The 21,669-nt window shown below is 58.2% G+C and overlaps 1 protein-coding gene across 4 annotated transcripts; it reads right to left on the minus strand.

Moving 5' to 3' along the window:
* Window positions 1–1,827: 1,827 nt before the first annotated feature.
* Window positions 1,828–21,663, minus strand: Abca2 (ATP binding cassette subfamily A member 2). Of its 4 annotated transcripts, none has more exons than XM_005346304.2 (49): window positions 21,542–21,663; window positions 18,217–18,310; window positions 17,924–17,926; window positions 17,099–17,210; window positions 16,850–17,013; window positions 16,492–16,619; window positions 16,246–16,356; window positions 15,604–15,822; window positions 14,920–15,287; window positions 14,485–14,644; window positions 13,553–13,681; window positions 13,288–13,455; window positions 13,113–13,209; window positions 12,583–12,756; window positions 12,409–12,511; window positions 12,221–12,335; window positions 11,897–12,087; window positions 11,634–11,784; window positions 11,353–11,557; window positions 11,051–11,215; window positions 10,767–10,947; window positions 10,462–10,674; window positions 9,941–10,137; window positions 9,669–9,851; window positions 9,270–9,454; window positions 8,974–9,094; window positions 8,535–8,714; window positions 8,192–8,398; window positions 7,840–7,942; window positions 7,438–7,757; window positions 7,150–7,363; window positions 6,957–7,062; window positions 6,753–6,864; window positions 6,600–6,660; window positions 6,342–6,516; window positions 6,146–6,261; window positions 5,924–6,071; window positions 5,730–5,853; window positions 5,458–5,590; window positions 5,256–5,373; window positions 4,980–5,158; window positions 4,497–4,638; window positions 4,164–4,298; window positions 3,899–4,002; window positions 3,733–3,825; window positions 3,412–3,514; window positions 3,192–3,329; window positions 2,914–3,114; window positions 1,828–2,555 (listed from the first exon to the last, which is right to left on the minus strand). In XM_005346304.2, exons 1-49 carry the CDS (start codon window positions 21,605–21,607, stop codon window positions 2,520–2,522), a joined length of 7,251 nt encoding a protein of 2,416 aa, XP_005346361.1. In that variant the 5' UTR covers window positions 21,608–21,663; the 3' UTR covers window positions 1,828–2,519. The 4 variants fall into 4 exon arrangements, with proteins under 4 accessions (XP_005346361.1, XP_005346359.1, XP_026634642.1 ...); XM_005346302.2 differs by having other exon boundaries at window positions 8,478–8,714; XM_026778841.1 differs by lacking the exon at window positions 21,542–21,663 and adding an exon at window positions 18,936–21,442 and having other exon boundaries at window positions 8,478–8,714.
* Window positions 21,664–21,669: the final 6 nt, after the last annotated feature.

The raw sequence follows: 21,669 nt of genomic DNA on the forward strand, positions 1-21,669 counted from the left end.
GGCAGCTGCGAGTTTCTGGGCTGCTACTTACTTTCTGATGGGTTAGCACAAGAATGGTGTTTACAGATTGTGCCAACAACCATAGGTTAGGCATGGTGGCACACGCATGCCTTTAATCCCAGCACTCAGGAAGCAGAGGCAGGTGGAGCTCTGTGAGTTCAAGGCCAGCCAGGCCTACAGATCAAGTCCCAGGAAAGCCAAGCTACATAGGGAAACCCTGTCTTGAAAAAACAACAACAAAAGAGTGTTCCAAATCACGAGCTTGTGCAGAGGACCCAGGGTGCACACTGTTCTTTTCTAGCAACTGTTCTGGAAGCTTCAAAAATAAGATGGTAGGGTACACCTTAGGGTTGTCACAAATTCAGAAGCTTAAAGCAGTCCATCCAAATTCGTGCCCTGTCTTCAGGACAGGAATTAGTGCACTTCACTGGCTCCTGGGAACCAGGCTCTGGATTTTCTTTTGGAATTCAGGATCTGTGTGTGTGTGTGTGTGTGTGTGTGTGTGTGTGTGTGTGCGCGCGTGTGTGTGTAATCATCCTCAGGTGCCTGCCACACTTCCTGTTGTGTTGATGATATTGCAGATTGAACCTCAGGATCTGTGTGTTTGTGTGTGTGTGTGTGTGTGTGTGATATGTACATGTGTCTGAGGAGGCCAGAAGAGAACACAGGATCCTCTAGAGCTATAGTTGGTTGTGGCCCACCTGACATGAGGGATGGGCACTAAACTCTGGTCTTATGGAAGGAAGATCAGGAAGTGCTAACCGCTGAGTCATCTCTCCAAAGTCCTGGAATCAATTTTTAATTATGTGTATGTACATATGTCTGTGTGTACATACGACGTGTGTGGGTATCTGGAAGTCAGAAGAAGGAGTCAGATCCCTGGAACTGTAATGACAGATGGTTATGAACGACCCACATGGGTGCTGGACACTGAATTCTGCTTCCCCGTAAGACTATCAAGCACTCGCTTCTGGCCCTTAACATGCTCACCCTCCTGCTCCTGCCTGGCCTCTGTGGCCAGGGAAACCTCCACCCACTAGGTAGCAGCTCTGGGCCCAGTCTCTGGGGACTGCAGTGGGCTTGCAGTTTTTGTAGCCCACGGGACACAGCACCTTGTCCCACCCTTCCTCCTTCACTCCTTTCCACCCCCTCACGGTGCCAGTCAGCCCTCTATCCCTAACCCATGGGCACCTGAAGAGTCTAAGGTGGGACCCTGAACAAGACAGAAGTGCGAGTCTGAGAACCCTTCACCCTGGTGCCCTCACTCCCGCCTGGCATACACAGAGCCTCGTCACCAGTTAGCCTCAGAGTTCCCGAGCCCCGTTTCTCCTGTATTCTGTTCCCCCAGATCTTGTTTTCCTAAGCTCTGTGTCCTAGGGCCTTTCTGTACACTGACCAACTTCACCACGTGGCAGGGCCAATGTGAGGTATGGACCACCTTACCAGACAACCACTAGCACAGGTCCACCACCTTGGGGAAATTCTTATGTACCCAGACTCCTGGAGATCTCCTGGAAACCCTCTCCACTTTTCAGAAGTGGAGCTAGCCCAGAGCAGGCTCACTGTGGGCACAAGACCTTGTGGGGGAAGCTAAGGTGGTATGGGACAGCGCTAGTGCTGGGTGAACAGGCCTGCCTCCATAAGCCCACTGAGGACCCACCCACCCAGCAGGCGGCTAGGCTGTGCAGAGAGCTGGGGAATAAAGATGGATCTCCCTGTTTGTAGCAGCCCCTCCCTTCACACCTAGTACAGTCAGACTAGGTGGCTATACCCTGGCCCCAGGGGCCTGCCTTCCCCCCAGCTCCCACATGCACAGGCAGCCACAGGCTTTTTTCGCTTATTTATTGAAAACAAACATCTGTGCGCTATATACAAGGTCCCGCTCCCAGGTGGGTGGCGGGAAGGGCCAAGCTGGATGAGAGAGCAAAGGCAGCTTGGGGGGACAGGGAGGGAGCAGTGGCCCCTCGCCTGGCCAGCAAGCCCAGCTTCTCCATTCCTGCTCTTCCACCAGGCCTGAGACAACCACACGCATGGCTTCCCGTGGGTGGCCTACCTTCTTCACAACAGCAGAGCGAGGGAGGCTCTTAAAGCAAAGTAAGTAGGCAAGCTGCCCAGCCCCCTCCTGCAGTCAGGGATGTCCATGAAAAGACATCTGTGCAAGATGCTGGCCTGGGTAGACTCGGGGCCGCTGCAGAGAAGGGTCACAGGATGCCTGGGGCAGCCCATGTCACCCCGGGAAGGTGGATGGTGCCGGGTGGGGTAAGGGGCTGGGCCAAGACCCAAGGCTTTAAGGCAAAGCAGGGTGAGGGTATGTGCAGCCCAGGGCCAGGCCAGCCTTTGGCACAATTCGGGGAGGGCGGCCAGAGTGACCGCAGGACGAGGCAAGGATGGTGGTAGCTGGGAGGAGGGCGGGAGCCCTTTGGTCCTGAACCTGCCTTTCCAGGGCCTGGCGTGTGTGACGACAGCCACCGCCTGACTTCTGCCCCCCACAGGTGCATCCCTGACTTGGTTCTTGATGGTCAGCAGAGCGTGTCCGTGTTGAAGGAGAGCTGGGCCTGGTGAAGAGCAGACAGTGGGGGCTGAGGATGTTCACACTGGACCTTACCACTGGCTGGTATAGGCACTTCCGAGTACTCTCTCCCCACTAAGCACGCTTCAGCGTCTAGCCCTCTTGCCACAGTCTAGATTGCTCCCTAGTCTCTGGTTTCTTTAATCCCCACCTCTGATCTGGGGTCTTCAAAGCTGCCAGTGTGCTCTGGGTTCTACCCACCCTGGTTTCCCTGGGTCCACTCAAGCCCTCGGCATACGAGTCCCCCTCTGTTCTGACTCTAAACTGCAGCCAGTTCCCTCGCTTAGCCTCAGTCTCTGGGCAGTGTGAGCAGGCGTGCAGCTGGGAGGATGCTGACCACTCACCCGCTCTTCCTCAAAGCTGATGAGGCCCTCATCCTCTGTGTCCAGGTCCTCAGGCTCATCAGCCACCAGTGCCCGGAGCTCCGTGGGTGTAGAGCGGGGCCTCAGCAGGCTGAGGAGTCCAAGGGGGGACGGCAAGGTCGAGGGTTCAGCCTCTTGTTGCTCCACGTTGTCACTCTGCTTCTTGGCAAAGTTCACAAACACCTGTGGACAGGTGGTGGTGGGCTATGTGGTACAGGCCAATCCAGGAAGACACACCCCACCCCACGCGGCGCACTCACATTGTCCAGGGTGGTCTGGCTGACAGAGTAGTCCTCAATGCCGAGCACACCCACTACCTGCTCCATCTTGCTGAACACCTGAGCCAGGGAGATGTGCTCTGACTTGAGCTGGTACTGCACCTTAGTGTGATGCCGTTCCTGGGAGATCAGGGGACCAAGGAGGTCAGCGGCTGCTGGAATGGGGCTTGCCCTCACCCTCCCCTCACCCGACCACACCCACCTTGAGCATGGCCTCTGGGAAGTTCCGGTTGAAGAACCGTACCACGTCCTTCACATTCTGGCTGCTTTTGGTCCTCACAGTGATCATGTAGCCATCCCCAAACCTGGTGGGACACAGGGGTGACCAGGGGCCCTGTGCACCCAGCAGAGCTCGCCCTGTCTCCTGCAGCCCTGGAGCCCTGTGCATCCAGCAGAACTTGTCCTGTCTCCTGCAGCCCTGGAGCCCTGTGCACCCGGCACAGCTTGCCCTGTCTCCTGCAGCCCTGGAGCCCTGTGCACCCAGCAGAGCTCGCCCTGTCTCCTGCAGCCCAGGCTGACTCACCTATTCTTGAGGTGCTGGATGCTGCCCAGGCAGCGCAGTCGTCCGTTCACCATGATGGCCAGCCGCGTGCACAGAGCCTCACACTCCTCCATGCTGTGGGCAGACAGCACAGGCTGGCACCAGAGGGACTGCCAAAGGACCGCGGAGGGGTCGGGGAGAGGCACACCTGTGTGACGTCAGCACCACTGAGCGTCCTGTCTTGATGAGGTCCAGAATGAGGTTCCACAGGAAGCGCCTGGCCTTAGGGTCCATGCCAGTAGTGGGCTCATCCTAGGGCAGGGGTCAGTTCATCCAGAGATGCAGCCCACCTAGACTGGTTCTACCCATCTCTGCTTGGCTCACCAGGAAGCGGAGGAAGGTGGTGCACCTTCCCCTCAAACTCACGGAAAGACCAAATGGAGTAGCTGTCTCCCAAACGCCCCCAGACTTACCAGGAAGATGAAGGCAGGGTACCCGATGAGAGCAATGGCTGTGGATAGCTTCCGCTTGTTGCCACCACTGTAGGTGCCAGCTGGCTTGTCTGCATACTTTGTCAGTTCCAGCTTCTCCAGGGCCCACTTCACCACCTAGCGGGACCAATATGAGATATGGGCTTCACCTTACCCACCAGCATAGGTCCACCAGCTACACATACCCACCACGGACATGCCACGGCACCCACCACCCACACATACCCACCACGGACATGCCACGGCACTCACCACCCACACATACCCACCACGGACACGCCACTGCACTCGCCAGCGACTTTCCTCCCATCCTACCTTTGCTTCATCCTTCCAGGGGATGCCACGCAGCCGTGTGTACAGCTGTAGGTGTTCCCGAGCTGTGAGCTCGTCAAACAGGGCATCGAACTGTGGGCAGTAGCCAAGGCTCTGCTGCACCTGAAGCAGGTCCTTGAGCACACTAGGGACAGAGGGCGATCAATACCCAGGAGGTATAGGTATCCACCCTACACCTGCCTTCCCCTCCCCTGGAGACAGGGTCATCCCACCCCCCCCCACACACGCATGCCTTTGCACCCGAGGGGCAGGGTTACCCATGCAACCCCCTGGCTGTGCGCCTATGGGTGGCCACTCAACCCCTAACCTTGCAGCTGTGTACCTGGAAGTAGTTACACAGACACAGACACAGACACACAGACACACAGACACACAGACACACACAGACACACACACACACAGACACACACACACACACACATCCATGCCTCCCTACAGTGTGTCTGAGGGGCACAGTGACCCCACCTGTGTCCATTGACAAAGGCCTCGCCCCCTGTCGTGCTCTCGTCACCGGTCAGCATCTTGAAGGTGCTGGTCTTCCCTGCTCCATTGACACCGAGGAGCCCAAAGCATTCTCCGGGGCGCACACCCAGGCACAGGCGGTCCACTGCCAGGATACGGCCAATCTTCCGAGACTTGTACACCTGCCCAAAGAGCCTTACCCCTCAGCAAAGGACGGTGCTCTGGCCTGGCATGGCCCCGCCCCATTCCCCATCTACTTTCCCCCAGCCCGGAGCTTACCTTGGTCAGGTTCTCAATCTTGACCATGTCGTTGTCAGCATCCCCACGGAGCACTCTCTGCCGCTCACTGGCCACATCCACGTCATCCTCCACAGGTTTAGTAGACACAGGCAGGCGTCTAGGGGCAGTACAGTGGGCAAGGCCTGGCCAATCCGCCCACCCCTACCAAGGATCCCGCCATTGCCCAATGCTCCCCACTCACTGTGGCTGCCGCAGGAAGTTATACTGGCACATGATTGTGAGGAAGAATCCCACGAAGCCCTCAACTGTCATGGCCACCAGTCCACGTGTGACAATGTCCCACTCAAATGGGGACTTCATCTTGTCAAACTGGCCTGTGGAACAGCTGGTTCAGGGCCTGAGAGCCTCAGAAGAGCCCAGTCATCCCCAGCATTGGAACTCGCTGGGTCTAGGACTAGGCATGCCACCCTGTGGCCCCCTGAAGGCCTCCACTGTTCCCAGTGCAGGACTCACCAATCTTGGCATAGTATTCGTTGATGTACTCATTGTAGGCCATCTCCATGAGTCCATGGCCCAGGTTGTAGTTGGGGAAGATGAGGAAGCAACTTTTCAGGTAGCTGTTGACAACCTTCAGATCCTGGGGGCCAGACACAGCTCAGTATTGCCACCCCAGGCCATGCCCTGCGGATCAGCCACCCCACATTTACCTTGTCATGCTCAAAGAGCTGCAGAAGGAAGGTGGCCACAGTGGCTGTGATGCCGATGAAAAGGTTGATGACGATGAGGAACACGTAGGCTGAGCTGGGGACCTCAAACCAGAAGGAGGCTGGGTACATGATGGGTGTGATGGACCACCTGTGGGCAAACAGCAGTAGTCACAGGGTGCCCCCACCACACCCATGCCTGCTCCACACCCTTCCCCAGCTTACCCATAGAGCAGGAACAGGGAGAGCACCGCTGGGAAGTTGGTGGGCGATGTGTAAGCCGGGAGGTCAAACACAAAGAGGATGATGACACAGCAGGTGGCCGGGACCAGGTAATTGAGCTACAACGGCAAAGGCAGATGGTGAGACCTGGGTAAGGGGACAGGAGACAGGGGCGGGAAGGGACCATGCGGGGGCACACCATGTCCCACACGTAGTTGGCTAGCCAGTAGATGACAGGGTTGCACCCGCTGACGAACTGCAAGTGCTTGGCCTTAGTGGATTTTTCCGCCACCAGGAAGACCACGAAACTGGCTGGCACGAAGGACATGGCCACGATGATAAAGATGGCAATGACCACATCTGTGCCCTGCAGCCTAGAAGAGGAACGGCAATTCTTGGGGGTTGTCAGGACCTCAGTGGGCCCTGCCCCTCCCCCAGCTCTGTCTGCCTCGCTTACAGGTAATCCAGGGAGAGGCTAGCACTGGTCTTGTTCATGGGGTGGTTGGTGACGGTGATGCCTGCACACAGGAAGGGAGGGCAGCATTAGCCTAGGCACCGTTCTGGCTCAGCCGCACCCCATCCCCATCCCCTCAACCCTGACTCTCCTCACCATAGGCTGCTGGGTTACCCTTGTTCTTGGGCAAGTTTGCACGCAAGATGGCATTGTTGAGGCTGTTGAGGTAGGTGGGCATGCTGTGGTAGCCCTTGTTATTGTAGAGCACCTGGAGAATGGCAAGGAACTCAGAGAAGCTCACAAGCCTGAGAGTCCCTGTGCATAGGGCCAGGTGCCATGGAACCCAGGGCAGCAATTTACCTGGGCCACCCTTCGCACTGCAATCTTCCGCACCATAGGGGGGGCCCGGGCACCAAAGGAGGCTGGGATGGACTTCTGGACATTGCCAAAGGTAATGGCTCCATATCTGCACGAGACAAGATGGAGGGACAAGGAGACTAGGCAGCCATCAGCCAGCCACCCCCTCGATCATAGCCACACCAGGCCAACTCACCGGTGTAGCCGGAAACGGTCAGATGTGAAGAGCAGGTACTCAGAGACATTGTGGCCGGTGATGTCGGTCAGGATGTCGCCTGTGACTACTCTCATCTGGGGCGGATGCCCACCCACACTGCTGGGGCAAGAGAAGCCTGTGCCCTGTGTAGAGCAGGTACAGCGGACAGGCTCACGCACGAGGCGTGGCAGAGAAGGGGCCGATGTCCATGTCTCTGTGGGCACAGCACAGCACAGTGAGATGGGTTCCTCATGGCCATGACCCCAGCAGCCTTCCACAAGATACTACCTGGTCCGCTGGTAGGCGGCAGGGAGGTGTTCCAGGCCTGGAGTGAGTCCTCATCCAGGGACACGGGTGAGTCGGAAGGGGCGGGTGAGGGTGGGGGTGGCACAAAGTTGGAGAGCGGCAGTCCCTGTGTGAAGGACTCCAGGCACATGCTGTCGAAGAACCGTGCGGCCAGCAGGCGGGACTCTCCACTGCTAAGGTTCAGCATGGGCCCCAGGGAGCCATTGGCAGGAGACTTGAGTACACAAGTGGCACCCACACCAGAGGGTAGCCGAAACGTGCTCACCAACTGCTGGGGGCTAGCATCAGGTGACAGCCGTAATCTAAGGGCACAGAGGTGTGTTAGAGGCTCTGTGTCTCAACTCTTGTTTTCCCCTGTGCTACAGCCCCAGCCCATGGCCTCACCGGTACTCCCTGCGTTCCTCATTAGCATAGGGGATGAAGTTGCCACGGGGCTGGGTGTAGTTGTGGTATTGAGAAGGTGACAGGACCAGTGGAGGCAGGTCGCCTGGTGGGTGAACATGAGACCTGAACAGGCTCCGACTACTTGATGGAGCTCCCAGATCTCCCTTCCCCCTTCCCAACACAGAGAGGGCCAAGCTTTGCGGGTATGACTCTCCCATGAGCCCCTGAATAAGGTTGAGTATGGGGAGAGGGATGGAGAAGGGTTCTCTAGGAGGCTGGGAAGAAAATGAAGCCAAGAACCCAAGGGCCAGATGGTAGACTTGCCCCACCCCACGAGGTCAGGCAGCCATACCGATCTCAGGGACAGACAATGCTACGGTCATGGCCACACAGACAAAGAAGGCAGGCAGCAGAATCTGAGAGCAGAGAGCTTTTGAGTTTCGGCGAGCACAGTGGAAGCGTTTCACCAGGAGCCCGTGGAACTGCCGCATCTTCAGCCACCAGCCCTCCAGCTTGCGGCTGCCCTGGCCTACCCGAGCCAGGGCCTCCATTTCGGCCTCTGTGCAGAGAGGCGGGGGTGAGCAGCCAGTAACACATCATCCTTCTGGACCCTCCCCAATCTCCCCAGCAGCTTCCACCTTGTAAGCTGACATTGTCTGGGTCCTGCAAGTTGTCAAAGAGGGGACGGTAGTCACCGTAGACATCGGCGTAGCCAGTGCCCTCCTCACCGCGGGTAGAGCCCACAGAGGATGCAGACAGCAGCGATGCCTGTGACTGGGCTAGCTCTGAGCACCGAGCCAGGTTGCCAGCTTGACCCTCCACAGTTGTCAGGCCCTCTGCCCCAGGCAACACATCCTTCCGGGATTCCTTCACATCTGCAAAGAACAGAAGAAGAGAGGGAGCACTTGGAGCCATGGTACCCCAGGACAGCTTAGTACCTCAGTCCCTAGTGCCCACCCAGAACCCCAGGCCCCAACTTGATCCCAGCTTCCAGTTAATATAGCTATTCAAGACCTGTGGCTACCACATCCACCATGAGCCTATATTGATTCTGGGGACTCCCACTTCCAGCGACTGTCCCCAGGGGCCTTCTGTGGGCTGATCAGGATGATTGTTAGCCTTGGGCATTCTTACCAGCCTCACTGTTCTCCAGGGACTGGTCCTCCTCAGACACCTTGAGGAATACCTCCTCCAGGGTTGTATCCATCAGCCCAAAACTGCTCAGATGCAATGCATCCAGGCTGTGCTCCAGTTGCTGTAAAGAAGCTGGGTGAGGCTGGCGCCATGGAATGCAGGCAGGGGTGTGCTCATCTTTTCTATGGGCACTTCCTGTCCCCAACTGCCATGCTTAGCCCTGGAATGCAGACAGGGGTGTACTCATCTTTTCTATGGGAACACCCTGTCCTCACAACCATGTTTAGCCCTCTCACCTGGAAGAGGCGCTCGAAGGCCCCCTTCTTGACAGCCTCACTGGGCAGGATGTAGGAGAGTTCTGTGCTCGTGTCTGAGACCAGCAAGGAAGAGGCCACATGCTTGCGGATGAACTGGGACACCTGGGGCTCCGAGCAGCTGCTCAGCTGAGCACGACCTGGGGGGCTGGAGACCAGCCCTGGCTCTGGGAAAGGAGGAGGAGTAGAAGGGGTTCACTGGGGGCATGGCTGTGGGAGGAGGAATGTCAGTGGGAACCTAGCAGGCAAGCCAAGATGGGGCTTAGAGGTATTCAAATCCACCAGGTCCTGATGGAGGGATGGTAAGGAGGCACCTCTCCTAGGCTGGGAGTCATGGGGCAGGGAGGACCACAGGCTAGCTCAAGTCGTCTCGATACAGACCTTGGGAGGTGCCAGGCTCTGCAGGCCGCTTGACCAACGTGAGGCGGTACCCATCACCGTAGGCACCCTTGAGAAAGAGGGGAGAGCCGCAGCACTTGAGCTTGCCGTGGGAGATGATGGCAATTCGGTCCCCCAGCAGGTCGGCCTCATCCATGTGGTGGGTGGACAGGAGGATGGTGCGGCCTGGGGTAGCCAGATCCAAGGTAAGGGGAGCATACGAGGACAGGTAAAGACACCCACGCAGGCCACGGCAAGCCTGGCATCCCGCTCACCTGGCTTGTACTTCAGGATGAGGTCCCAGATGGCACGGCGAGCATAGGGGTCCACGCCGGCGGTGGGCTCATCCAAGATAATGGCCCTGGAGCCACCCACAAAGGCAATGGCCACCGAGAGCTTGCGCTTCATGCCTCCAGACAGCGTCTGCACCAGGGAATGCCGTTTATTGGAGAGCTCCAAGTCCTCAATCATCCTATGGGTCCAAAAGGAGGACAATGGACAGATGGGAGGGTGACAGGTGGGCAGAAGGGTGATGGGCAGGGGTGTTGGATTTATGGGAGGGGGTGGACAGAAGAACGAGGCACACGAACAGGATGGCCAGCAGAGAGGAGGGCAGTGGTGGGAGGGTAAGATCAACGGGCTGTACACAGGAACATGAAAAGCTCCCACCTCACCTCATCCCCACCCCTCCCACTGACTTCCACATCCGAGTGTCCACAGCCCCTGCCTCTGCTCACATCCCACATCCCAATCACACTGTGCCCTGTCTGTCCCCGCCCTGGCACGCTGCACCCACTTGTCCATCTCTTTGCGGATCTCCTCTTGCGCCATGCTCTTGAGGCGTGAGTAGAACCAGAGGTGTTCCTCCACAGTGAGTCGGTCGAAGAGCACATTGTGCTGCGGGCACATGCCCAGGTTCTTGCGGATCTCATCCATCTCTGTGCGGATGTCGTGCCCATAGATAGTGGCTGAGCCCGACGTGGGTGGGAACAGTCCAGTCAGGATAGACCTGGAGCAGGGGCAAGCGGGGTCACAACCCACCAGACCCTGAGGGAACCATATCCTCCTGTGAGCTAAGCCCTCCTGTCCCTAGATACTCACATGGTAGTGGTCTTGCCAGCCCCGTTATGGCCTAGGAAAGAGACCACCTGGTTCTCATAGAGATTGAGGCTCAGTTTGTTTAAGGCCAGCTTCTTGTCGTTCTTGTAGACCTTGGTGAGCTTGTCCACACAGACGACCAAGGGCAGGTGGGTGGGCTCCTCCTCCATACCGCGCGTCTCCTCTGTACCAGGGCTGGGTCAGCAGGACGGGGGGGCAGCACTAAGGCCACCCCAAGCCCCCAAACCCAGTGCCCACCCCATTCAACATTCTGACCCTGGCCTCACCAAAGTGCCGGCTCTCCATGGCACAGGCTTGGTCTTCCTCCATAACGCTGAGGCGTGGTGTGTGCGCCCATGGCCAGTTCCACTCCCAAGCCTCTGTCCGCCCACTGCCCAGCCAATAGGACTTCTGCAGTGGGAAGTACCAGGGCCGGGGCAGCCCATACATGCCTGGGGGTCCAGGATGGGAGAGGCTGACTGAGGGCCTGGAGGTGACTATCTACCGCAAAGGCCAAATGCCACCAAGAGGAAGGCAGAAGCCCAGTGACCTTCTCCCACCCCTGGTCTCTCCATTGATGGGTGTGTACCTGGGTGCACAGCCTCAATGTACCAAGTGAGGACGCCGTAGACCACTGTATCCACCATAAGCATGGTGACAGCAAGGAGCAGGTTGAAGTCATCCCCTTCCACCGGGGACTGGCTGAATGTATGCCACTGGATACCCACGCCTGCCACCTCATACAGCGCAAAGTACTTGGAGCCCAGGCCAAAGGCTGTTGTGGACATCAGGGACTGAAGAAAGAGGAGTGTTAGTAGCCGGGCAGGGGATGGACACCCCACCCTGGCCCTGCCTGGCCCCATTCCTCACCGCAATGCACTTCTCGAAGGCCGTGATTTTATCATGGGCCACTTCCTCACGGATTGCCACATACATGTAGGGAACATAGCTCAGGAAGTAGATGATGCCGCCACAGGCTGACGCCAACTTAGCCTTGGAGTACAGCACAGACACCAGGAAGCTGCAGTGGGAACCCACACGGCTGTCAGTCCCAAGACAGCTGGCTCTGGGCCTGCAGCCCCGCTGGGCTGCCCCTAGTGGGGCCCAGAGAAGCCCCAAGAGATAGCACTCACCAGAACATGATCGTGGCCACAGCATAGACCGCGAGGAAGAGCCAGATGATGAGCACGTGGCTGTGCATGAGCACCTGACCATACTTGAGGATGGCCGTCAAAGCCGTCACGGAGATGGACAGCTGTACAAAGCCTGTGATGAACCAGGCCACCCAGTGCACGGCGTTGTTCAGGCCCATCGTCTTCATCACCTGTGGTGGACAGCAGATGAGGGCCCTTGGGGCAGGTGCGGAGAAGAAAGGATGGCACTGCCCCCACTCCCCTCCCCCACACCGCAAACACACAGCCTGCTGGAAGGGAGTACCTACAGACACCTAGACCTACCTCCTTGAGCCGATGTTCTTTCTCTGCCACGATATGCTGAATGGTCATGGCCACGGAGTAGACCCAAGAGATCACCATGCAGAGTGGCATCATGTGCTCGATGACAAACAGGAAGCTGAGGGGAAACAGGGGTTGGGGGCACCTGGGCCTGAGAACCCTCTCCCAAACCTCTATAGGCTGGCACTCACTCATCACGTGTGTAGCAGGGGTACGGGAACATCTGCACGTAGTTGCCAGGCTCCACCACGTCATGCCCCACAAAAGTGTTGATGATGGCACGCTCCATCATGTCTGTGGGTAGAAGTCGTATCGGGGCAAGGCCAGGCTCCCCCCTCATATCCCACCTAGGTTTAGTCCCTCACCCTGGATCCAGACGAAGCCATAGAGGAAGTAGAAGCGGCCACCAGTGTTGGGCCCCGGGCGCCAATAAGCACGTCGGATCTCATTGGTTTTCTCGGTGAAGCTTGAGTTCTGGCGAATCTTGTAATGCACGTGGGGAGGGAGGGAGCCATCCTTCCGGGTCTGGAAGATCACGCCTGGGAACAGGAGGCTGGAGGAGTGTGTGGCCAGAGGGCATGGAAGGGATGGGACAGACTGCCAAGTGAGTGTTCCAGGAGAGATAATGGGACAGATGAGGTGTCTCAGAAAGAGGGGGAGCAGGGCTGAAGAGGAACAGGGGGATGAGGCAGAGCCAGCATGCAGAGTGTGGGACCCAAGTAAGCCAGGCTAGGGAGAAAGGGAGAGATGTGGGAAGACATGGAGGTGGTGAAGAGGTCTGGGCCAAGGAGCAGGAAGGTAACGGAGCATATAGTAGGGATAGGGTGAGACCGAGCTGGTGTGGAAGTAGGTCTATAGGAGACACAGGACCTTTGTGGGAGGGGGAGGAACTCACTGGCAAACACTGTGACGTTATCCTGGTAGGCCTGGTTGAGCGTGTAATTGACAATACTCTCCTCATCAGGAAAACCCTTGAAGATGTCCACACTCACCTGGAAAGGGGCCATCGTTGGAGCAAGCCCTGAAAATGCACAGGGGGAAGGGGCGGTCACAGTGCTCACCCACCGCACCTTGGACATGAACTGGATCCAGCCACAGGCTGCGTTGTCAATTGTGTCTAGTTGCTGTAGGAGAGCTGTGCCATTGGGCAGTGAGAAGTTGTCCTGGCGCAGGGCAGGTGGCAGCTCCTCCAGGGACAGGTTCATCGCTTCAGGGTGCAGGCGCAGATCGGCCACATACTGAAGTAGACAGTTGAGTTTAGGGTGTGGCTCGTACCCTTCAGCTCTGGGCAGAAGAGCCCACTGCAGGTGCCCACCCACCTTGTACCCTCAGCACCTGCTGCAGCCAATGTAGATGCTGCTGCAGCCTGCCTTGCTCCAGGAAGCTTCGGATCTCCGTGGAGATGTTAAGCCAGACCTCGGCATAGTGCGTCACGTTGCCCACAAAGGCAAAGGTCTCATTGGCCTGAAGAAAATGCAAGCTTGAGGCATGGGGCTCCAGAGGAACCCAAGCCAGTCTGGGAGTCCTCTGTTCTCTCACGCGTTCAAGGGACCGGCCTAGCTAGAACCCCTACTCAGCCAGACTTCTACCTCACCTTCCTACCGTAGCCACATGGCTTCTCTGAACCCCACCTTAGCATCCATGCATGCTTTTCTCGCTCCTTCCTTCCTTCCTTCCTTCCTTCCTTCCTTCCTTCCTTCCTTCCTTCCTTCCTTCCTTCCTTCCTTCCTTCCTTCCTTCCTTCCTTCCTTCCTTCCTTCCTTCCTTCCTTCCTTCCACATGCCCCTTGAGCACTTAAGTCTGACCCTCTTTTCTCCTCCCACCCCCAAAAAAACTCCTCCAAGGTCAAGCTCTTGCCACGTCGTCCACTTCCACTCCTGGCTTACACTGTTCCAACAAACTTTCTTCCCAGGCTTCAATGTTCCTTGCACTGTGCTCATTTGATGCTACCGATGTTGTGGGGGGGGGGCGCCTCTGAACATACCACCCTGGCAGCATGGGGGGGGGCACTCTAGCCAGAGCAGCCAGCCTTTCTAGTGTATCTCATCTCTGCAGGAACTCTGCGGAGTTCTCAACAGAAAGGCTGCCAAGTGCCACTGCCCCTCCAGCTCCGAAACTGGCTGTGCTAGGCACACCACTACCCAGCTCTCATCAGTCCTACATAGAGTCCCGGGACTACAGAGCCCTCACTCAGGCTCTTGCTGGGCTCATGCTCCTACCGGGGAGATGGGCACAACTCATAACCCAATTGTGCCAGACCCACACACCTTGAGGATAACACGGTCAGCTTCAGAGCCCGCTGGTGCATACAGGATTTTGGGGTTGCTGGTCATGAGGTGCACAAGAAGGCCCAGGTTTCGCTGCTCTTTGCTTGTGAACCCCAAGGAGCTCATGTTACCCCTCCGAAGCGCTTCAGGCTCAATGGTGCTGGCAGAGACAAAGCAGCAGGAACAGGGCAGAGATGTCAGGACCAATGGGATGGGGCACTTGGGGTGGCTCAACAAAAGCCAAGGGACAGGGCTTAGGAACAGAACTTCAGGCTAAGGTGGGATATCAGGTTAGGCACAGGGGGTCTTAAACGTATGAACACACAGAAAACGGGACTTCCAAAATGGTGCCCATGCACAAGGCCCAGGCAATGGGTCAACTCCCCACCACCCCACGACTCTCCCCGTCCCTCCATCCCTTTGTTGTTGACCTACCGGTTGTTGCCACACAAGATGGGCTGCAAGCCAGCCCAGAGCTGCACAAAGGCGGAACACTGGCCTTGCAGAGTGTCAGAGGAGGCTGGGGTTACAGGTGACTGGGTGCCCTCCTCAGCAGTGCTGTTGGGACCTGTGCTTGCCCCCGTCACAGTGCTGTTGGCCACTCCGGTCAGGCCGCTAGCTTGGGGTGCAGGGGCCCGACCAGCACAGGCACCCTGGGGCAGCAGCAGGGCAAGGGCTGACAGGACATCCACATCCTGCAGAACTTTCTGGGCATCCAGCAGGTCCCCTAAGAGTGCCTGCAGGCTCCGTGGGGATGGTGTCTGCTGCTGGGGGTCTGAGCCATTCGGGACATCCAAGCCCAGCTGAGGGGGGAGACCAAGGGGAAAACGCAGGCTATGAGACAGGGTAAATTTGGTTGGAGGTGACTCAGGGAGGTGACTAAGTTCAGGATGGAACAGGAAGGATATCAACCCGGGACAGTGCTTGGGGAAGACGAGGGAGGGTCTACGCCTTAGGAAGTCCTGGCCAGGGCTAGAACTATAGTAGAGGGTATTGAATACTTAATTATAAGCCACACCATGGCCTGGGAGCAGGAGACCCCCTCAGGCTCCAAGTAGCCCCAGAACTCCTCCAGGCCAGTCGGCAGGTTTGCTGGCCAGCTGACAGGCAGGACCTCACCTGCTGGGCAATCTTGGCCATGTCCAGCTGGTTCCGGAGTTCAGTGGCCAGATCACTGAAGCGCTGGGCACGAGCCATAGCCGGCCCACTGCAGACGGCATCCCGGTAGCCCTGCAGGTCTACCTGATGACCCTCAGGCATGGTAAGAATCCGACCCAGCTCCCCAGAGCCTGGTGCACACGTGAGCTGCTCCAGGAGGGCAGGAGTCAGCAGCAGTTCCTGGTGGCAAGGCAGAGGGGACTGGTAACGCCTGCACTCCAGCCGAGACACGATCAAGGGCCTACTGAAGGTAGCACAAAATTTTGCCTGCCCGTCCACTGTGTTGGCTCTGTGCCAGGGTCCCACGGTGCTGTGGGAGCTCTCAAATCACCATCCTGCCTCCACTTACCCATGAACACCACAGATCCCCAAAAGTTACGTGTAACTAAGGGAGAAAACCCTTCCCCCTGAATACCACAGATCCCCACAAGTGACACGTAACTAAGGGAGAAAACCCTTCCCCATGAACACCACAAATCCCCAGAAGTGATGCATAACTAAGGGAGAAAACCCTTCACCATGAACACCACAGATCCCCAGAAGCTACTGGTAACTAAGGGAGAACCTTTCCTTCCACCCCTCTCCCCGGGACAGGCCTCTCACCTCCATTTGATACAGAGGATTGCTACCCAGGCGGCTCCACGGCTCATGCTTCCTGAGGAAACCCAACTTCCCATCCAGGGCAGGCAAAGGACCAAAAAGCAAGTGATAGACCTGCATTGTGAGGGGTCTGGCTCAGTAGGGGCTCCAGAGTGCTGAGAGGAGCCCTCCCTCTCCCTCGCTGCGGTAACCAGGGGCAGTGGGGAGGCCAGAGGGACATGGCCACCATGGATACATGCCCCACCTCACCTCGGAAGGATCCACACGGGCAGCCAGGAGGGCCTGGGCTGTGCTGTTGGGCAGTGACAGGTTCTGCGTCAGGAAACGCCAAAGCTCGCTCTGGTCCCTGGCCACCGAGTCCAGAGGGAAGGACGAAACTGGACAGGCAGGAGGATGGGACTGAGGAGCAGGCTCTAGCTGGGGCTACAGAGTCCCAGATAGGCTCTGAGCAGAGTTACCAGCACTTCACTGGGCCTGCCTCAAGCACACAGGTCAGGGACAATGGGGTGCAGACACAGGGACCCAGGGCCAGAGGCAGGCAGGTTCCCAATGACAGTGTGCTCAGGACCTCCCCCAAGTCCCAAAGCCATCCCCACACAGGGCACACCTGCAGGGCTGGCCGAGCGGCTCTCCCAGATGCTAGGGCCTGAGCTGAGGGCCTCCAGATGTTGGCGCAGGGCCTCAAGCTCTGAGCCTAGACTGGGTCGCACTGGGTCAAACAAGTTGCCCTCTTCCACGACACGGTTGAGGCGTTCTAGGAGCTGGGTGACCCTGCAACACCATGAGACATCAGCCATTTGCTATGGTGTCCGGGTAGGAGTAGCCAGCTCCCAAGCCATGGGGCGGGTGCACTTACGTGGAATTGGCATATTGCAGGAAGCCAAACTCATCACGTTGGCCATCCGGGCAAAGCGACTGCATGACGGGCAGGATGCCGGCAGATGTCAGGGGTGCTGCAGTGTAGAAAGCTGGCAGGATCAAGCATGGGGGAGACGGAGGCCAAGAGAGATATGTGAAGACAGTCGGGAAGGAGACGCAGCTTCAGGCAGACTAGGACTGGGGCACAGTGCACCTGACCCCCAGCTGTGCTAAGGCAAAGACTCTGTAGGTCAGAGGTCAGAGGGCCACCTGCCATCCTTTCCCCTGTAACTCCCAGCATATCACACTTTAGCCTGGCATTGCCCACATGCCCCCAACGATCCCCTTTCCCACAGACACCAGGGTATCACATGAGGCACCCCTTGGCAGTGACCTCTGACCTCGCAGGCCAATTGGTTAGCAGAGTGAGCGCAACAGCCCAAAGGAGTTTGAAGGGAGAGTTGCAGGCCACCCCAACCTCATCTCAGGCTAGCCCAGGCTCAACCCAGGAACCCTGCCCTTAGAAAGCACTGCCAGGCGGACTCAGACACCCTGCCAAGAAGATACTCCAATGGCTTGACCAGGGTACCAGTTATGGCCCAGGTAGCCTGGCCCTTCACTACCCCCCACCCCCCACATCACAGCCCACCACCCTGACTGATAAGCCAGCCTTTCCTGATCACAGGCAGGGGCTTCTACAGGACCCAGCTGCTAGGAGGCTGTTAATGCAAGCAGAAGGGGTGCTTAAGCCGCACCAGGAGGACCCGCCAGGCCATCCATGGCTGCCACCTGAGCCAGCAAGAAGGAATGGCTGCTCACTTACAGACTGCATGCAGGCCGGGCCGAGGAGGACAAGAGACCATGCAGGGTAGGGGGGCAGGTCAAAACAGAACAGAGGAGACTAGTGAATGCCGGAACCCTCCAGAAACAGGCACCGTTGTCACTCGTGGCCACAATGGCCAGCCCTGACTGCCACAGCCTAGCCAAGACACGTGGCCAGGACCACACGGGGAGCAGGGAGTCTTGGGAATGGGGCCACACTCGGGCTGACATGTGCACACAGGACTCTCGTCCCTCCCTGCCCACCCACGTGCCCAGGCTATGCCTGCACCTCACCTTCCTTCACGGAGATGGTGGGCTTCTTCTGCCGCAACCCCAGCAGGATGAAGAAGAGGACCAGCGGGATGAAGATCTCAAAAGCCAAGACCCACTGGAAAGGGTGAACCACATGAAGCTAACCACAGTCTGTCCACTGCCTGCCCAGGGCTAGACACGATGGACAGGTGCTGGCCTAGGCTCTTGTGACCTCCTTGAAGGACCAGCCCAGCCCTGTGTACCCAGTGGCCACGAAGGTCAACACAGGTTTCTCAGGTCCAGCCAGGGTTCTAGTCTCTCCCAGTATACCATGATGTTGAACGCCGTGTGGTACCACCAAACTGGGTCTCTCGTCCGGCAGCCTACACTGTGCCTGACAAACCATGGACCACCCACCCTCTGAAGAGGCCCAAGGCCAGCAGGGACAACTTAGCCAGTTTGTGGTCAACTCTGACCCAATCATTTACCCAACTCCTCTTCTCCCTGCCAACCTGCTGAGCCCCCAGGGTGGGATCCTGAAGGGCATCTGGGCTTGAGTGGCGTGCACCTCCCCTGTCCTCTCCTGTAGCACCCTTAGAACTTTGTGTTGGACCCAGAGAGAAGAGGCCTAGTGTGACCAGGGCCCTGAGCCTCTAGCAAACACAGTCCTGAGGCAAAAGCTTCTTTTCCTGGCCTAACCTCTAGGGGCCAGGCTGCAAGGTAGGTCAGAAGTGCCAAAACCTTGGGGCTCAGACTCTCACCTCCCAGTGTCTCTCGGTAAAAAAAGAGCTTCCTCAATTCCTGCCCCCACCTCAGCTCAGAGATGAAGGCCAGGCGATATACCAGGAAGCTCCTGCCTCTGAGACCACACGAAAGACAGGCCCACCCACCAACACCAGAGGTCATCCTTCTCCAGGGCCCTGCAATATCAGAGATCTCCTTCACCCTCATCACCATCTGAAGCGGACTCTGAAGCGCCACCCAGCCCCACCCCCGCCCAGGAGCGGTGTGGGGCCATGCCCAGCCTGTCCCTGGCTATGCCTACTGTGCTCTGACAATAGCGCTCTGTGATCCAGAACACCCTGCTGTGTGTCCACACCCCACACCCGCCTCAGCCGGTGCCAGCCTCCACCTCCTCTCCCCAGGGCCAGCTGAGGAGGTGATGTGTGCACCCAGGGCCACAGGACAAATGTGTTTCACACATACAGAGTGGCTGGTAACAGGGGCCACAGTTCAAGAGACAGCCCTACCCATACCAGGCCCTACCCTGGGCACCTCCGAGTAACTGCAGCACAGGCCAGGCCGTCTCCCCTATCACTATAGCAACGGCTGCGCATGAGCTGCTAGGAGGAAGAGTCCTAGCTGGCAGGTGGCGGGCACCACAGGGGAATCTGGTTACAGACGGCACAGGTTCAGCAATACCTAGGTGTTCTACCTGGGTGACAGCAAGTGACCTAGGGACCCTGTCCCTCAAGACAAGCCCAGTCCTTCTACACCGCCCCAGTGTCTCCATGCCAATCCTGGGTCTGAGCTGCCCTCCCTGAAACCTAGTGCTTGCTGTGGTGGGGGAGTGGAGAGAGCAGGGGACACCCAACTGTGATGCTGGAGCCTGCCACCACAACTACTCAACACTGGTGTGCCTCCTACGGACGCCAGGGTAGACCCGTGTCCCATGTGCAGCCAGCTCAACAACAGGGCAATTGAGGCACGGTACTTGGGAGAAGGAAGCAGGAAGGGCAGAGGTCCTGGAGTCCCTTCCAGATCATTAGCTTTGCATGGGTGTGTCTCTGGCCCCAGCAAAGACTGTCCTCCTGGAGAAAGACAGCCACTGTTGGTACCTCACTCTAAGTCCGTAGGCTAAGGATCCCCCGCTGTGGTCTAACTGGTCCAATGGGAACCTGGGAAGGTCCACAGATCAACCCAGCCTAGCGGGCGGGGGGGGGGGGGGTCAGTCCTAGGAAAAGGCTATGAGCACGTCCAGCTGTCTGTCAAATCACTGTACTCTTCTTCAAGCCTGGTGTGAGGCTCCCATCAGATGCAGGAACTGTTTTAGCCTCTGCTCCTGGGCCCTGAAGGGGCCTTCCTGACAAGCAACTTGGGGCTAGCACTGAGGCAGGCCTACATCCTCTCTCTACGTCTTCCCTCCCCCTGGGGACTTAAAAGCTAGAGTAACAACAAGCCAACTCCTTCAGACCCCACAACAGGCGGCCCCAGAAAACCAGGACAGGGGATGTATCCAGTCCTTGCTTCAGCCAGGGCCAGGTGCCCACAGGAATCCTGCCAGGCCATGGTGATGACTGCTACCCACCTTGCCTATAGCCCAGAGTTTCTTATTATGCACCTGAATACCCAAAGTGGAACCCAGGAGGAGTGTGGCTACCCAAGGAGTCCCTGGGAATGGGCTGGTCCCTTTTTTAGGCACCCATCCTCTCTGGTCTCCACCCTGCAAAAGCCCTCAGATACTCTTGCTGGCCCAGGACACTCTGGGTGCCCTTGCTCTTCCAGGAACTGGAATAAAAACCAACAAGGCCCATGCCATCCAGGCCCCCCAACCTGCTCCTCATTCAATTACTCTTCTGTCCTGGCTGCCCTAGACAGGTACTGAGAAGCCTGGTGTTGAGCTCTGCCCAGCAGGCCCCAGCCCCCAGAGAGGCCCGAGGCAGGAGAAATCAGAGGAGCTGCCTAGGGGAAACCAGGCCCTAAAGGACAAACGGGTGCTGGGGTTTGACGGCTTGAGCTGGCACAACAAGGACATGCCCAGGGATGAGAAAGCAGGAGTGAGGGCTGTGGACATGCCAGGATGGGCTAGGAAAGGAGAGGGGAGGAGGAGAAGATGAAGAAGGGAGGAGAAGGGGGAGGAGGAGACGGTGGCGGAGGAGGAGGAAGAGGGCGGCGGCAGGGCTACTTGGTACCATCTTCAGCCTAAGGTGCCTGCCCAAGGGCAGAGAAGCGGTAAAGGGAACGAAGAGGCGGGTCGCTATGGGTGTTCCAGAGGCAGTGGGCCCAGGGCTTGGAGCTCCTACGCTGAATGGTGCGCCCCAGCCAGCACTCTGTCCCAGGAACCTGGGCCTCGCCAGAGCTGAAGTCCAGGGACCACCCGCCCCCACCCCAGCCTGCCAGAGAGAGCAGCGAAGGGCGCCGGCCAGTGACTCAGCCGAGCGTTGCGAGTGTCAGCGGACGAAGGCACAGCCGAAGCTGCTGCCCGGGGCCGGGAAGCCCGCGGAAGCAGCGGGCCCGGGACAGGGTCCCCGGTAGCGGCCTCCCAGGGTCTGCGCGCGCCCGGGCACTGCACGTGCACGCTGGGAGCGCACCGGCAAATCGGGCGCGCGGCCTGCGGGCCCCGTAGGATGGGGTGCGGGTCGCTCACCGGGCTCCGGCGCTTCAGCGTCACGTTCTTCCAGAGCAGCAGCTGCAGCTGGTGCAGGAAGCCCATGGCCGGGCCGCGCTCCGCCGCCTCAGCGCTGCGGCCCGCTCCTCTGCACGCCCCGCCGGGCC

The sequence above is a fragment of the Microtus ochrogaster genome, chromosome 4 (assembly GCF_000317375.1).
Source record: "Microtus ochrogaster isolate Prairie Vole_2 chromosome 4, MicOch1.0, whole genome shotgun sequence".
NCBI lineage: Eukaryota > Metazoa > Chordata > Mammalia > Rodentia > Cricetidae > Microtus > Microtus ochrogaster.